At 44.1% G+C, this 15,975-nt stretch overlaps 1 protein-coding gene across 1 annotated transcript in view; it reads left to right on the top strand.

Annotated features, from left to right (window-relative positions):
- LOC307101111 (maestro heat-like repeat-containing protein family member 1) overlaps positions 1-15,975 on the top strand; it is a gene marked incomplete at both ends in the record, with an annotated part of 79,966 nt that overhangs the window by 39,467 nt on the left and 24,524 nt on the right. The window contains 3 exons of the mRNA XM_079773805.1: positions 13,065-13,223; positions 13,581-13,703; positions 14,584-14,689. Coding sequence (XP_079629931.1) covers positions 13,065-13,223; positions 13,581-13,703; positions 14,584-14,689 — 388 coding nt within the window. The remainder of the gene's footprint in view (positions 1-13,064; positions 13,224-13,580; positions 13,704-14,583; positions 14,690-15,975) is intronic.

Here is a 15,975-nt window from a genome sequence, read left to right as displayed (position 1 = left end):
TAGATTTCTTGGCATTAATTTTGTATCCTGCTACATTGCCGAATTCATTTATTAAGTCTAATAGTTTTAGATGGAGTCTTTAGAGTTTTTTACATACAATATCATGTCATCTACGAATAAGGAGAGTTTTACTTCTTCTTTTCCAATTTGGATTCCTTTTATTTCTTCTTCTTGTCTAATCACAATGGCTAATACTTCTAGTACTATGTCGAACAGGAGTGGTGTGAGTGGGCATACTTGTCTTGTTCCTGTTCTTAGGGGAAATGGTTTTAGTTTTTGCCCTTTGAGTATGATGTTGGCTGTGGGTTTGTCATATATGGCTTTTATTATGTTGAGGTATGATCCTTCTATTCCCACCTTGCTGAGAGTTTTTATCAAAAATGGGTGTTGGATTTTGTCAAATGCTTTTTCTGAATCAATTGATATGACTAGGTGGTTTTTATCTCTCAATTTGTTTATGTGATGTATCACATTTATTGATTTGCAAATATTTACCATCCTTGCATCCCTGGGATAAATCCGACTTGGTCATGGTATATGATCTTTCTGATATACTGCTGAATCTGATTTGCTAGAATTTTGTTGAGGATTTTGGCATCTATATTCATGAGGGATATTGGCCTGTAATTCTCTTTCATTGTGTTGTCTTTATCTGGTTTTGGTCTTAGGGTGATGCTGGCTTCATAGAATGAGCTTGGAAGTGTTCCTTCCTCTTGAACTTTTTGGAATAGTCTGAGGAGGATAGGTTAAAATACTTCCTTGAATGTTTAGTAAAACTCCCCTGTGAAGCCGCCTGGCCCCGGGCTTTTGTTTGCTGGAAGCTTTTTGGTGACTGCTTCAATTTCTTCCATAGTTATTGGCCTAATGAGATGTTTAGATTCTACCTGATTGATTTTTGGAAGCTTATATTTTTCTAGGAATATGTCCATTTCCTCCAGGTTGTCCAGTTTGTTGGAATAGAGTTGTTCATAGTATTATTTTTTAACAATCCTTTTTATTTCTGTGGTGTCTGTTGTTATTTCTCCTCTTTCATTTCTGTTTTTATTTGGGTCCTCTCTCTTTGCTTCTTGGTGAGCCTGGCTAGAGGTTCATCAATCTTGTTTATCCTTTCAAAGAACCAGCTCTTGGTTTTGTTGATCTTTTGTATTGTTTTTTTGGTCTCTATGTCATTTATCTCCGCTCTGATCTTTATTATTTCCTTCCTTCTGCTTACACTAGGCTTCTCTTATTGCTCTCTTTCTAACTCTTTGAGTTGTAGGGTTAGGTAATTTATTACCATTCTTTCTTGTTTTTTGCAGTAGGATTGTAGAGCTATGAACTTCCCTCTCAAGACTGCTTTCGCTATGTCCCATAGATTTTGGATTGTTGTGTTTTCATTGTCATTTGTTGCCATGAGGATTTTTATTTCTTCTTTGATCTCTCTGGTAACCCAGTCATTGTTTAATACCATGCTATTTAGTCTCCATGTGTTTGATATTTTTTGGACTGTTTTTATTGTAGTTGATTTCCACTTTTATGCCATTGTGATCTGAAAAGATGCTTGATATGATTTCTATCTTCTTGAATTTGAAGAGACTTTGCCTGTGACCCAATATATGTTGTATCTTTGAAAATAACCCATGTGAACTTGAGAAGAATGTATATTCTATGGCTTTGGAGTGAAATGTTCTGAAGATGTCAATTCCATCTGGTCTAGTGAGTCATTTAGGATCGATGTTTCTTTGCTGATTTTTGTTTAAAGGATTTGTCCTGTAAACAAAAAATGGTGATAGTGGGGTATTAACGCTTTGCACTCGATTGCTTTTTTCTCGATTCCTTTATTCTACTCAGGATTTAATTTTTTAAATACCCCAGATTTTACAAAGTGCGGCAGTAGAGTAAAAAACTGGAGTTTCTTTTCATACAAACTTATTTATTTAGATTTTTTTATATTTCAAATTATTGATACATTCAAAGAGTATAAAAAGAGCTGCTATCAATGCTAACCGTGTCGAGTCACACTCGACATCCGAGTGCAAAAGGTTAAAGTCCCCTGGTATGATTGTATTGCTGTCAATCTCTCCCTTGATATCCTTCAGGAGTTTTCTTATGTATTTAGGTGCTCCTGTATTAGGTGCATATATGTTTACCAGAGTTATTTCTTCTTGGTGGATTGCTCCCTTTAGTATTATGATGTGGCCTTCCTTATCTCTTGCTATGTCCTTCACTTTGAGATCTAATTTGTCAGATATAAGTATTGCTACCCCAGCTTTTTTTAAAATTTTTTTAATAAATCTTTATTGTTCAGATTATTACAATTGTTTCTCCTTTTTCCCCCCATACCTCCCCACCACCCAGTTCCCACCCCCCTTTGCCCTTACCTCCCCCCCCCCCGTTGTCCTTATCCATAGGTGTATGATTTTTGTCCAGTCTCTTCCCGTACCCCCCACACAGACACCCCTTTCCCCCTGAGAATTATCAATCCACTCCCAATCTATGCATCTGATTCTATTATGTTCACCAGTTTATTCTGTTCCTCAGATTTTTAATTCACTTGATTTTTAGGATCATTTGTTGATAGATATGTATTTGTTGTTCATAATTTTTATCTTTACTTTTTTCTTTTTTTTCCTCTTTTTAAAGAATACCTTTCAGCATTTCATATAATACTGGTTTGGTGGTGATGAACTCCTTTAGCTTTTTCTAATCTGTGAAGCTCTTTATATACCCTTCAATTCTGAATGATAACTTTGCTGGGTAGAGTAGTCTTGGTTGTAGGTTCTTGCTATTCATCACTTTGAGTATTTCTTGCCATTCCCGTCTGGCCTGCATAGTTTCTGTTGAGAAATCAGCTGACAGTCGTATGGGTGCTCTCTTGTAGGTAACTAACTGTTTTTCTCTTGATGCTTGTAAGATTCTCTCTTTGTCTTTTGCCCTTGGCATTTTAATTATGATGTATCTTGGTGTGGTCCTCTTTGGATTCCTCTTGTTTGGGGTTCTGTGCGCTTCCTGAACTTGTAAGTCTATTTCTTTCACCAGGTGGGGGAAGTTTTCTGTCATTATTTCTTCAAATAGGTTTTCAGTATCTTGCTCTCTCTCTTCTTCTGGCACCCCAAAAATTCGTATATTGGTATGCTTAAAGCCATCCCAGAGGCTCCTTACGCTATCCTCACACTTTTGGATTCTTCTTTCTTTCCGCCTCTCTGGTTGGGTGTTTTTTTCTTCCTCATATTCCAGATCTTTGGTTTGACTCTTTGGGTATGGTGGTCTACAGTTGGGTGTCTGTATATTCTTTATTTCAGACAGTGTATGCATAATTTCTGACTGGTCCTTTTCCTTTTTTTTTTTTTTTTTTTTTTTGGTATTCTCATTAAGGTCCTTGAAGGTCTCTTCAAGTTTCTCAGCGGTTTTTAGAAGATTCTTGAGTAACCTTATAAATGTGGTTCTGAACACTGTGTCGTCCATTAGTTTGCTTTCCTCCCTCTCCCCTACTCGTGACATACTTCGGTGTCTCTGCATTTTGGCTGCCTCCCTGTGTTGATGGAGTGGCTTTGTGTGGTCAGTGACCTATAGGGGCCGGTAGCTCAGCTTCCCCAATCACTCTAGGTGGTCGCTCTTGGTACACCCCTTTGTGGGCTGAGTGTAAAGTCTTGGTGTAGTTAAAAGCCTTGATTGCTGTTGGTACAGTGGGAGGAATTGACCTCCAGGCCAATTGGCTGTGAGGACCTGTTGTGTTTATAACAGAAGAATTGCTGTGCTGGAGACACAGTAGGGCTTTGGTGCTCACTGAGTCTGCCTCTTGAATGTGTCCCTTATGAGAGTGGTTGAAATCTGGTGTCGTCCACACCAACCACTAGATACCCTAGTGTCTGGATCTCCAATGGGGTGCAGGTCTGAGGCCTCTCAGCAGGAGCTACAGCAAGAGCTACAGTTTTCTCCTCTTTACTTGGGCGGTTTTGGAGCAGTCTGACTGGAGCTGCAGTTAATTTGGTTGAGCTGCTACAGAACAGGCCATTTATATGTAAAAGCCACTGTGTGGAGCCTGGGCAGGTTTGTAGAATGTGCAGGGCGGGGTCTCAGGGTGGGGAGGGGTCTCAGGGCGTCACTAGGCTGGGGCTTGGCCAACGGCCATGGCTGCCTTCAGCCGTCTCTGCCTTTCCGTGTTTCCAAGTCCCCGTGTCCCACGCTCCGGCACAACAAACCCTGATTGCTGGGCGCACCTCTGCAGAAAAGTCACTCTCACTCTCTGACCGATGGCCAAGAGTCCAGCTTATCCCCGTAGGCGTCTGGGTCCCTCGCGTGTCCCCAGAAACTGGAGTTCAGAGTGACCGGGAGTTTGTCTCCCTTTGGTTTGAAGAAAAGCCGCACGCCCAGTCGCCCGCCGCCAGCCCGCTTCGCGCGTGCCTCCGAACCTCAGCTCTCCAATGTTTGCGCTCCCTTCTCTTCTTAGTTGTAAATCTACCACTCAGCCAGCTTTCCCGTGGTACTGGGTGGTAGACGTTTTGTTTTTTAGTTGTACTTTTGAAATTGTTGTGTCAGGTGGCAGTTTAGTTGCTTAACTTTGCCGCCATCTTGGTTCCTATCCCACCCCAGCTTTTTTTTTTTCATTTCCATTCGCCTGAAAAACCTTTTTCCATCCCTTCACCATCAGTCTGTGTGCGTCTTTTTTGCTGAGGTGGGTTTCTTGTAGACAGCAGATATATGGGTCATGTTTTCTTATCCAATCTGTTACTCTATGTCTTTTGATTGGGGCATTTAATCCATTTACATTTAAAGTTATTATTGATAGGTACTTATTTGTCGCCATTTTTATTCTTTATCCCTGTGTTCCTTCTTCACGTCCTATTTCTTTTTTTTCTTTCTTTCTTTTTTTTTTTTTTTTTTTACAGAAGACCCGTTAGCATTTTTTGCATTGCTGGTTTGGTGGTAATAAACTCCCTTAGTCCTTTTTTGTCTGTGAAGCTCCTGATTCCACCTTCAATTTTGAATGATAGCCTTGCTGGGTATAGTATTCTTGGATTCAGTCCCTTGCTTTGCATGACTTTGTATATTTCATTCCATTCCCTTCTAGCCTGGTGTGTTTCTCTTGAAAAATCAGTTGATATTCTAATAGGAGATCACTTGTAGGTAACTTTCTGTCTCTCTCTGGCAGCCTTTAAGATTCTTACTTTGTCGTTGGTGTTCGCCAGTTTAATTATGATGTGTCTTGGTGTCAGTCTTTTGGAGTTCAACTTCTTTGGGACTCTGTGTACTTCTTGGACTTGCATAGTTTTTTTCTTGCCAATATCAGGGAAGTTTTCTGTCATTATTTCTTCAAACAGGTTTTCTATTCCTTCCTTCTCTTCCTCTCCTTCTAGTATTCCTATTATGCGAATGTTGTTTCATTTTGTGTTGTCCCAAAGCTCCCTTAGGCTCTCCTCTTGCTTTTTAAGTCTTCTTTCCAGTTGCTGCTGTGTTTGTGTATTTTTTCCTACCTTGTCTTCAAATTCGCTGATGCAGTCCTCAGCCTCTTCTAGTCTACTGTTTAAGCCTTCCATTGTGTTCTTTATTGCAGTTATGTCATTCTTCATCTCCTCTTGGTTCCTTTTCATGTTGGTGACATTCTCATTCAGCTCCTTATAGTTCTCATTGAGTTGTGTGTATTTGTCATTGAGTTGTGTGTATTTGTCATCCAGCTGGTTATAACATCCTTATAACCATTACTCTGAATTCTTTCTCTGATATGCTGCTAGCCTCAATTTCATATAACTCCCTTTCTGGTGATTCCTCTTTTTCTTTCCTTTGGGGATTGCTTTTTTGTCTTCTCATGTTTTGCAGTAACATTTTAATTTTACGTCCGATTGGTGTGATACTCAGGTTCTTTTGGAGATGGTGCTACTGGTGTGATCTCTGAGATCTCCAGGGCTTGGTAATCTAGTGTAGCTCCCTACTTGAGCTATTTGGGTTCTCTTGATGTAGGCCTGTGAGCTGGAAAGGTACAACTGTAGTGTACAGAATTCAGCAGCTATGGAGGGAGGGGTCCTAATTTTTGCTGTCTTGTGCTCTTGATTGAAATCGCATGTGTCCAGTGGGGACTCACAGTGGCACCCAGGAACCATCTGTTGGGGTGATGGGTCTCAGGAGGCCTACGTTCTGGAAAGGCGTGACTGTGGTGTCCAGAGTTCTGTAGTTGTGGAGTGGGCAGACTCAGCTTTTGCTGCTGTACCTGTGGTGGATATGCGCACGCTCCCAGTGGAAGTTCACAGGGGCACCCGTGGTGTGTTTGCCAGCGAGGAATGCTGAAGTACTCTGAAAGGCCCTGGCACTGAAGCCGCATAATTGAGGTGTCTGTGTGCAGGTATCCAGGATGAGTGAATTCAGAATTTCTACTGCCAGGGGTAGTGCATCCCTATTTGTCCAAGATCACACCCAGCAAGGACTCACAGCAGCTCCCACAACTGCTCTGTGGATAGATGGGTGCAGGGTGCCTGCCCTTTGGAAATACACGCGGGCTGGAGGTGCTTTTGACGCAGAGCACTGACACACTTTGAGGGGCCCTGGTGCTGAAGTTAAGCAGCTGGGGTGTATGTGGGCAGTTATTCAGGAGGAGGGAGTTCAGAATTTCTACTGTGGGGCAGTGTACCCTTGTCTGCACAGAATCACACCCAGCAGGGGCTCCCAGTGGCTCCCAGGTGCTGCCTAAGGAGTGGTGTGCCCTGTATGCCTGAACTCCGTTAGAAACGCACGAAAGTGGTGTACAGAGTTCTGCTGCTGGGGAGGGGGGAGATGCACTTGCTGCTGCCGAGCAGTGCACCTTTGGAGGTGGAGGTCCCAGGGCCCGCGGGTCTGCATCTGGTGTAGCAGAATTTTGGCTGGAGTGGCTGCTGGGTCGCAGGCAGTGTCAAAGTCTTGTCTGGGTGGTGGTGCTGATGAGTTCCTAGAAAAGGCCGCTGTCCCCTTCAAGATGGCATGGGCTCCGTGCCCGAGTCTTGCAGTCCAGGGAGTGCCCGCAGCAGTAGTAGTCTCTCCTTGTCCAAGACAGCCTGGTCTGCCAGCCCCTGCTGTTCCTGCGAGATTTAACTGTCCCTTACTCACTCACACACACACCACATACATCCACACACTCTCCTTTCATACCCACACTCACTCACTTCCTCTCCCTCACCTCTGTCCTGCCAGCCACCATCTTTTCTACCTCTCTTTTCAGTAGGTTGTCTTTTTGAAAAATATTTTTATTGACTAAAGAGAGGAAGGGAGAGGGAGAGAGAAATAAAAACATCAATGATGAGAGAATCATTGTTAGGCTGCCTCCTGCATGTCTACATGCCTGCACCCCACACATGTGCTCTGAATAGGAATCGAACTGTGACCTCCTGGTTCAGAGGTTGATGCTCAACCACTGAGCCATGCCAGCTGGACTGACTTTTTACTTTGTTGATGGTTTTCTTTGCTGTACAAAAACTGTTTAGATTGATGTAGTCTCATTTGTTTATTTTTTCTTGTTCGTTTGCCCAAAGAGATATATCAGAAAAAAATATATATTGCTAAGAGAAGTATCAGAGATTTTACTATGTTTTCTTCTAGAATTTTTATGGGTTTAAGTCTTTAATCCACTTTCCATTTATTCTTATGCATGGTGTAAAAAGGGTATAGTTTCATTTTTTTTTCATGTGTCTGTCCAATTTTTTCAACATCATTTATTGAATTGACTGTCTTTACGCCATTGTATGTTCTTGACTCCTTTATAGGCAAGGATTTATTTCTGGGCTCTCGATTTTGTTCCATTGATTTGTATGGGTTTTTGTTTGTTTGTTTGTTTGTTTGTTTGTTTGTTTGTTTTGTTTGATTTTTTGCCAGTACCATGATGTTTTGATTACTATGGCCTTGTAGTATAGTTTGATATCAGGTAGCGTGATGCCTTCAACTTTGTTCTTCTTTCTCAAGATTGTTTTTGGCTATTTGGTGTCTTTTTGGTTCTATATAAATTTTTGGATTATTTGTTCTAGTTCTGTGAAATAAACCATTAATATTATGATAGGAATTATATTAAATTTATAGATTGTTTTAGGTAATATGGACATTTTAACTATATTAATTTTTTCTTTCCATAAACACAGTATATGTTTCCATTTATATGTACCTTCTTCAGTGTATTTCTTTAATGTCTTCCATAGTTTTCTGAGTATTGTTCTTTTATCTCTTTAAATTTATTCCTATGTATTTTATTTTATTTTATTTTACTAGAGGCCCGATGCACAAAATTCGTGCACGGAGGGGGGTTGACCCTCAGCCCAGCCTGTACCCTCTCCAATCTGGGATCCCTCTCACAATCCAGGACTGCTGGCTCCCAACTGCTTGCCTGCCTGCCTTCCTGATTGCCCCTAACCACTTCTGCCTGCCAGCCTGATCACCCCCTAACCACTCCGCTGCCAGCCTGTTTGCCCCAACTTCCCTCCTCTGCCGGCCTGGTCACCCCTAACTGCCCTCTCCTGCTGGCCATCTTGTGGTGGCCATATTGTGTCCACATGGGGGCAGGATCTTTGACCACATGGGGGCAGCTATATTGTGTGTTGCAGTGATGATCAATCTGCATATTACTCTTTTATTAGATAGGATAGAGGCCTGGTACAGGGTGGGGGCCAGCTGGTTTGCCCTGAAGGGTGTTCCTGATCAGGGTGGGGTTCCCTTGGGGCGTGGGGCAGCCTGAGCGAGGGGCCTGTGGTGGGTTGCAGGCTGGCCACGCCCCCTGGCAACCCAAGTGGAGGCCCTGGTATCTGGAATTTCTTCTCCTTCTACAATTGAAACTTTGTAGCCTGGAGTAGAGCCAAGCCTGGGGCTCCCTCCGCCGCCGGAAGCCATTTCTGTTGAGGTTATAATTGAAACTTTGTAGCCTTAAGCGGGTGAGCCTGGCCAGGATGTGCGGAAAGCTTTGCTTCCACTGTTGCCAAGGACAACCCTGGCCTGCTCTCTCAAGCTCCATTCTGCCTTCATTTCCATTTGACTTTGTTTACCTTCTATAATTGAAACTTTGTAGCTTGAGTGGAGGCTTAGGCCTGGCAAGGGCAGGCAGAAAGCTTGGCTTCCTCTGTTACCTAGGAAACCTTGCTCTCTGTGGCTGTAGCCATCTTGGTTGGGTTAATTTGCATACTCACTCTGATTGGATGGTGGGCGTGGCTTGTGGGTGTGCCAGAGGTATGGTCAATTTGCATATTTGTCTATTATTAGGTAGGATTTTCATGCAGTTGTAAATGGGATTGTTCTCTAAGGTTTCCTTTCTGATAGTTTATTATTGGTGTATACAAATGCAACCAAAAAGAAAAAGAAAAGGAAAAAAAAGTAATCAATTTCTAATACTTATTTTATATCCTGATACTTTATTGAATTAATTTATAAATTCTAGTAGTTTTTATGGTGGAATCTTTAGGGTTCTCAATATAGAGTATCATGTCATCAGCAAATAATGACAGCTTTATTCCTTTCCAGTTTGGATGCCTTTTATTTCTTCTTCTTATCTAATTGCTATAGCTACGACTTCCAGTACTATGTTGCGTAAGAGTGGTGGAAGTGGACATCTCTGTCTTGTTTCTGTTCTTTTAGTTTTTCCCTGTTGAATTTGATGTTAGTTGCATTTTTGTGATATATGGCCTTTATTATGTTATGGTATGTTCTCTCCATTTCTACTTTTCTAAGAGGTTGTTGTTGTTTTTTATCATAATTTTGATGTGTCTTGGCATGGTTGTCCTTGTGATTATCTTGTATAGGACTCTCTGCACTTCCTGGACTTGTGTGTCTTTTTTCTTCACAAAGTTAGGAAAGTTTTCCATCATTATTTCTCAAATAGGTTTTTAATCCCTTGCTTTCTTTCTGCTCTTTCTGGTGCCCCCGATAATGTAGACATTGGTATACTTGATGTTGTCCCAGAGACCAATTTTGCTATTCTCATTTTTTAAAATTATCTTTTAGCCCTGGCTGATTTACTCAGTGGTTAGAGCATCAGCCCATGGACTAAAGGATCACAGGGTCAATTCTGGTCAAAAGTTCAATTCCTAGCCATGAATGGGGAGTGTGCGAGAGGCAACCAATCGATGTGTCTCTCTCACATCAATGTTTCTCTCCCTCTGTTTCTCCCACTCCCTTCCACTCTCTCTAAAAATTAATGGGGAAAATATCCTCGGGTGAAGATTAACAACAACAAAAATTCTCTTTTTTTTTTCCAGTGCTCTGATTGGCTGTTTTGTGCTACCTTATCATCCAAATTGATAATTCAATCCTTTGCTTCATTTAGTCTGTTGTTGGTTCCTTCTAGTGTATTTTTTTTTATTTTTGACTTGTTCTTTCTTGTACTTTCTGTGTCCTATTACTATCTTTTCTTTTCTTTTTTTCACTGAGTTCATTCATTCTTCCCTACATTTATTGAGCATCCTTATAACCATGGTTTTGAACTCTGTATTTGGTAGATTGCTTGCCTTCATTGTTTTTAGTTCTTTTTCTGGGGCTTTCTTCTGTTATTTTATTTGGGGCATATTTCCTTGTATTCTCATGGTGGCTACCTCTCCGTATTTGTTTCCGTGTATTAGGTAGATCTGCTATGTCTCCCAATCTTGGTATGGTGGCTTTATTTAGTAGGTGTCTTGTGGGGTGCGGTAGTGCTGTCTCCCTCATCACTCAAGCAAGGTGTTCCGGGAATGTGTTATGTGAGCCCTCCTGTTGTAGTTGTCTTGTTAAAAAAGATTTTTTATTTCTTTTTAGAGAGAGAAAAAGGGAGAAAGAGAGGGAGAAACATCAGTATGAGAGCAGCATTGATCAGCTGCCTCCTGCATGCTCCCCCTAATAGGGATTGAGCCCACAGTCTGGGCATGTGACCCGACCAAGAATTGAACTGGCAATCTTCCAGCGCACGGGATGACACCCATCCTACTGAAGCACACTAGCCAGGGTTGTCTTGAGTCTTCATTGTTGATGGCCCATCTGTGGGTGGGGTTAACCTTCAGGCTGGCTGACTATGAGGATTGACCCTGACTTCAATGTATGAGCTAGCTGCTGGGCAGGGTCTAACCCCAAGAAGTAGAATTCACCCCAGCAAGGTCTGGTATCTGCCAAAATCTCCCTTTCGATGTGCCACTTGTGGAGCTAATTGGGTTGTGCTCTGATGTGGTCTGAAGCCTGCCACCAGGTTCTGAGGCCTCTTGGGAGGGACTCTGGTGCTGGTGAATATCAGATGTTGCCTGTAACTGACCCTGGGCTACCTGTTAGGAGCTACAAACAATCCACCTTTTGTGACAGCCTCTGCAGGAAAAGGGTGAATGTGAGAGGAGCCAAAATGCCTGCTGGCTACCTGTTAGGCCCAATCACTGAAACTGCCTCTGGCAATATGCAAATTGAAGTAGGTTCTCAGTGAGTCACCACTTAGGGGCAAGTGCTATTCACCAGGTTGATACATATACAAACTTGGAGCCAGTGCTGCCTCTGAGGCCACTCAGCAAACTTCTCATGGTACACCAAGACCAGCTGCCAGCTGCCAGCTGCATGGGGCCTGCAGACATTAGTGGTGGGGTGGGGTCTGAGGGCGTCATCAGGGTAAGGCCAGCAGAGTTTATCAGCTAAAACAGACCAATATTTGGTCATGTGGATGGACAGTTTGCATAGGAATGGTGGCTCTAGTCAGGCATGTGAGGGGGAAAAGACCCTCACCCTAGAGCCACAGAATTCAGTCTCTGACATCCCCTTTGTCTGCCTAGACATCCTAAAGATCCCTCTAAGAAAGCCTGCACTGCCAACTCAGGCTGGCTGGTGCAAGCTTGGCAGGGCAGGGATACAGGTATTTGCGGGGGGCAGTACTAATGCATTCCACAGGATGATGCCCTGTGGAGGGGAATGCTCAACCCAAGAAATATGGCATCTGTGGACTGTGGTGGAAGAGGGATTCAACACAAGGACCTTGGTGGCTGTCACTTTAGCTCTCTCCCTGAAGCCACACAACCCAGTCTCTCCCTGTATGACTCCAGTCTGCTCTGAGCCACCTTCCCTCCACTGGAGCCCACGGTGAGTGGCTGCAAATGACATTTTCTGCACTGACTTTTTAAGAGGACTCCTGGGTTTCTGGCAGACTCCCTTCTTTCCTAGTAGATGGAATCTCTGCTGAATTTCACAGCCAGGTCTTAGGTGGGTTTCTCTTCCTGTTCTGGTGCTCCAGGCAGGGGAGCCTGTGTGGGGTTGAGCCCGTTGCTCCTGAGAGTGGACCTTTGTAGGTGAAATATCTCTCCAGATTCTCAACTGCTGCACATGTGGGGCCAGCTCTTTTTGTGCCTCAGTCCTTCCTACCAGTCTCCACATAGCTTCTTCTGTAAATCCTTGGTCATAAGACTTCTGTTCAGCTGGACTTCAACTGGTTATTTAGGTTGATTGTTCTAAAATTTAGTTGTAGTTCTGGTTTGATCCTGGGAGGAGGTGAGTGTAACTTCCACCTACTCCACCACTGTATTGGATCCTGGTTTTTTTTAATTAAAGTGCTAACATTGAATCATCTCTCTTTTAGCCATTATGTGTTTTATGCAAAAAATAATCCACCTTGTTAAAATACCTGTTTTCCATATCCTACAAATTCAGGAACTGTCTTGTCCCATCATCTCTGCTATTTAGTACTGTGCCTAGCTCATTATAGGTGCTCAATAAATATTTGTACAATTAATATATACTATACTCTTGAAAGTGTATAAAGTTTAGCTGTTTGTGATCATTGCTAATTAACACAATAAATACAGATTTAAACAATTACAGCTTAACTAGGACAATTAATTTTTTTAAAATTTGGCATTCTTGAGCTAAATCTCCAGAGGAGAATAAAGTGATATCTTGTAGATATGATCCATGGCAGAACTGAAATTATAATCTTAGTTTCCCGAGCACAGTGCCATAACTCTAGGGGGCTTATTAGCTCTAGGAGGCCAAAGAGAATTACTCAGCTACACAAATCATGTTGCCTTTACAGTATATAAAAACAGTGTCCTTTGGACATGAAAAATGAAATGTGGGTGTATGAAAGCCAAGCCAGGCAGGGCCAGAGGGAAACCATAGCCTCCTCACCTCCATTTTGCTCTTCATGGCAGGAGAGGGACCAGGTGAGGATCACAGCCATCTCTGCCCTTGGGCACATGTTACATAGAGTCAACCAATTCAAGCCTGGATACGCCATCCAGAAACATCTGTACAGTTTTTTAGTGCCGCTGCTGCTTAGCTTTCAGGACAACAACACCGAGGTGGTCAAGGTACTGGTGACCTCTGTCCTGCCAACCTCAACCTGATTCAACCCTTTCTGCTAGAGCACAGCCCCTTCCCTTTAGTCCACTTTCATGAGCCTGGTCTGGGGTCTGCATTCACTCTACACCTCTTTGCTATCATCTTCTGGGCTGAATCTGAGCACTTTTACCCTCTATTGGGTGCCATCAGTCTTAGGCTGATATGGTTTTGCTCCCTGAAGCTATTTATGTACTTTGACATGATCAAGGCCCCTGATCCCAGCTACTAATCTCAACCAAACCCCTTATGGGCTAGTTTCATGGTCTAGCCTGGCTCTGCAGAGTTGTAGGAGTGAGACTTAGGATGTCCTTGTCTCCATCCCATAGGCCTGTGGAGCAGCCCTGACTGAGTGGACCAATGTGATTGGCTGGTCATCCTTCACACAGATGTTTCAGCATACCACCCTCAGTGATCACATCCAGGTGTTGGAAGAAACATGCAAGTACCTGGTGAGTGAGAGTCTCTGAGGAAGCTGGGTTACAATATGCATGCTATGGACTCACTGGCAGGCTAGGTGGGTAAAGAGGAGAGGGCTGACAGAAGATGTATTCTTTCTTTTCCTTGATTCTCATTCTTTCTCATCAGCAAACTCTGAGAACCCACATTTGGGATGCCAGTCCCTGGTTCTCCATATTTGATCCTCTTAGCATCCCAAACTCTGCCCTCAGTGGCTAGGGACATCATGCAAGGTTAGTAGTTGCCAATGGGATAGAAGCCTTCTGGTTAGAGGGAGAGATATAGACAGGAGTCCTCAGGGCTTGAAATCAGCAGTCATGGTGATAAAGGTCTGTGGCTTCAGTGACTTCAGTGAACTCAGGAACAAGCCATAGACAGGAATCCTTGTTGAAAAGTAAACATTTAAGGTATACGCAAGTAGGTTAGGAACTAAATGAGTAATTCTAGTATTGTGAATTGGAATGCCTTGCATAGACAGAGCACTTTACAGTTTATACTTTTACATCCGTTATCCCATTGTAGCCATTGGTAGGTTAGGCAGGTTTTATTTCAACACTTGAGATGAAAAAACTGAGGTCAGTGTCAGGGCCAGTATTCAAACCTGGGTCTCCTGGCTCTACATCAGTTGTTTCCTCCTTTATCATGTTTGTACCAAGGAGCAAAATTCTCTTTATGAACTTCCTACTGAGACTGCACTTTTGCTGGGCTGGGGCTTTCTGAGTGTACAGGTTCAAATAGTTTAAGCTGACTGAAGACAGAAAATGCTGCTGCTGTGGGCAAGGTGAGAGGGCCATGGCTGCAAGAAGGTCTCCCAGTAGAGTTCCCAGCAGCCCCCCCTCTCCTTGTCAGCATTACTCCTCCTTGACTTCACAGGTGAGCACATGCAAAAGACAGTTAGTGGGGGAGTTACTGTTTCAGAGCTTCAGCTTCCTGAAGAGCTCGCAATCCTTCCTACGGGCAGCTGCAGTCCATTTCATAGGTAAGGTGGTCCCTCCTGTTGATTCCTCCCTTCTCTCCAGCAGAAAGCTCTCCTTGACCTTTTGCTAAAGGGCTAAGCCAGAACCATGGTCTGATGAAGTTGGTCACATCCTTTCCTACCTCTGACCTGATTAGGGATGTTGGGCTGTCAGACCCCAAATTTTGTGTTAGAAAGGACTGGGGAGAAAGAGGAAGATATCTGCCTTTGTCCTGGCTCTGTGTGCATCTACCCACTTCGTTAGCATGCTGCTTTGTGAGAAAGAGAAATGTATGCATTTGGAAGTAAAAAACTATTGCTTCAACTGGAACCCCATGGATTTCCCAAAATATTTTTTTGTTTTAAATTATAACTACAAGCCCGGTGCATGAAATTCGTGCACGGCGTGGGTGGGGGTGGGGGTGGAGGAGGGAATGGTCCCCCTCGGCCCAGCCTGCACCCTCTCCAATCTGGGACCCCTCGGGGGGATGTCTAACTACTCGTTTACTAAACAGGCAGTCGGACATCCCTCTCACAATCCGGGACCACTGGCTCCTAACTGCTCACCTGCCTGCCTGCCTGATTGCCCTTAACTGCCCTGATGCTGGCCTGGTCACCCCCAGCTGCTCCAAACTACCCCCCCCACCACCAGCCTGGTCACCCCTTACTGCCCCCCCCCCGCCATCCTGGTCGCCCCCAACTGCCCACCCCCCGCTGGCCTAGTTACCCATAACTCTCCCCCCCACCATCCTGGTTGCCCCTTACTTCCTCCTCTGCACAGCCTGGTCGCCCCTAACTGCCCGACCAGCAGCCTGGTCTCCCCATACTGCCTCCATGCCAGCCTGGTCACTCCCAACTTCCCCCCCACCGGCTTGGTCACACCTCACTGTCCTCTTCTGCCAGCCTGGTTGCCCCTCCCTGCCCACCCCTGCCGGCCTGATTGCCCCCAAATGCCCCCCTTGCAGGCCTGGTTGCCCCACACAGCCTGCTGCTAGGTCGTTTGGTCTCCCCCTCACTAACCCACCTGCTGGCCTGGTCACCCCATGCCGCCTGCTGCTCAGTCATCTGGTCACCCCTCAGTTACCCCTTGCCAGCCTGGTCACCCATGCAGCCTGCTGCTCAGATTGTTTTGTCACCCCTCACTAATCCCACTGCCAGCCTGGTCGCCCCATGCAGCCTGCTGCTCAGTTATTTGGTCACCCCTCACTAACCCCCCTGCGGGCCTATTTGGTCTTCTGTTCAGTTGCGATGGTCGCTTAGGCTTTTATATACAGTATATAGATAACAGTATGTGTTAATGTTAGAAAGCA

The sequence above is a fragment of the Cnephaeus nilssonii genome, assembly GCF_951640355.1.
Source record: "Cnephaeus nilssonii genome assembly, chromosome: 6".
NCBI lineage: Eukaryota > Metazoa > Chordata > Mammalia > Chiroptera > Vespertilionidae > Cnephaeus > Cnephaeus nilssonii.
The sequence above is the reverse complement of the archived record's forward strand: the minus strand, read 5'-3'. Positions and strand labels throughout refer to the sequence as shown.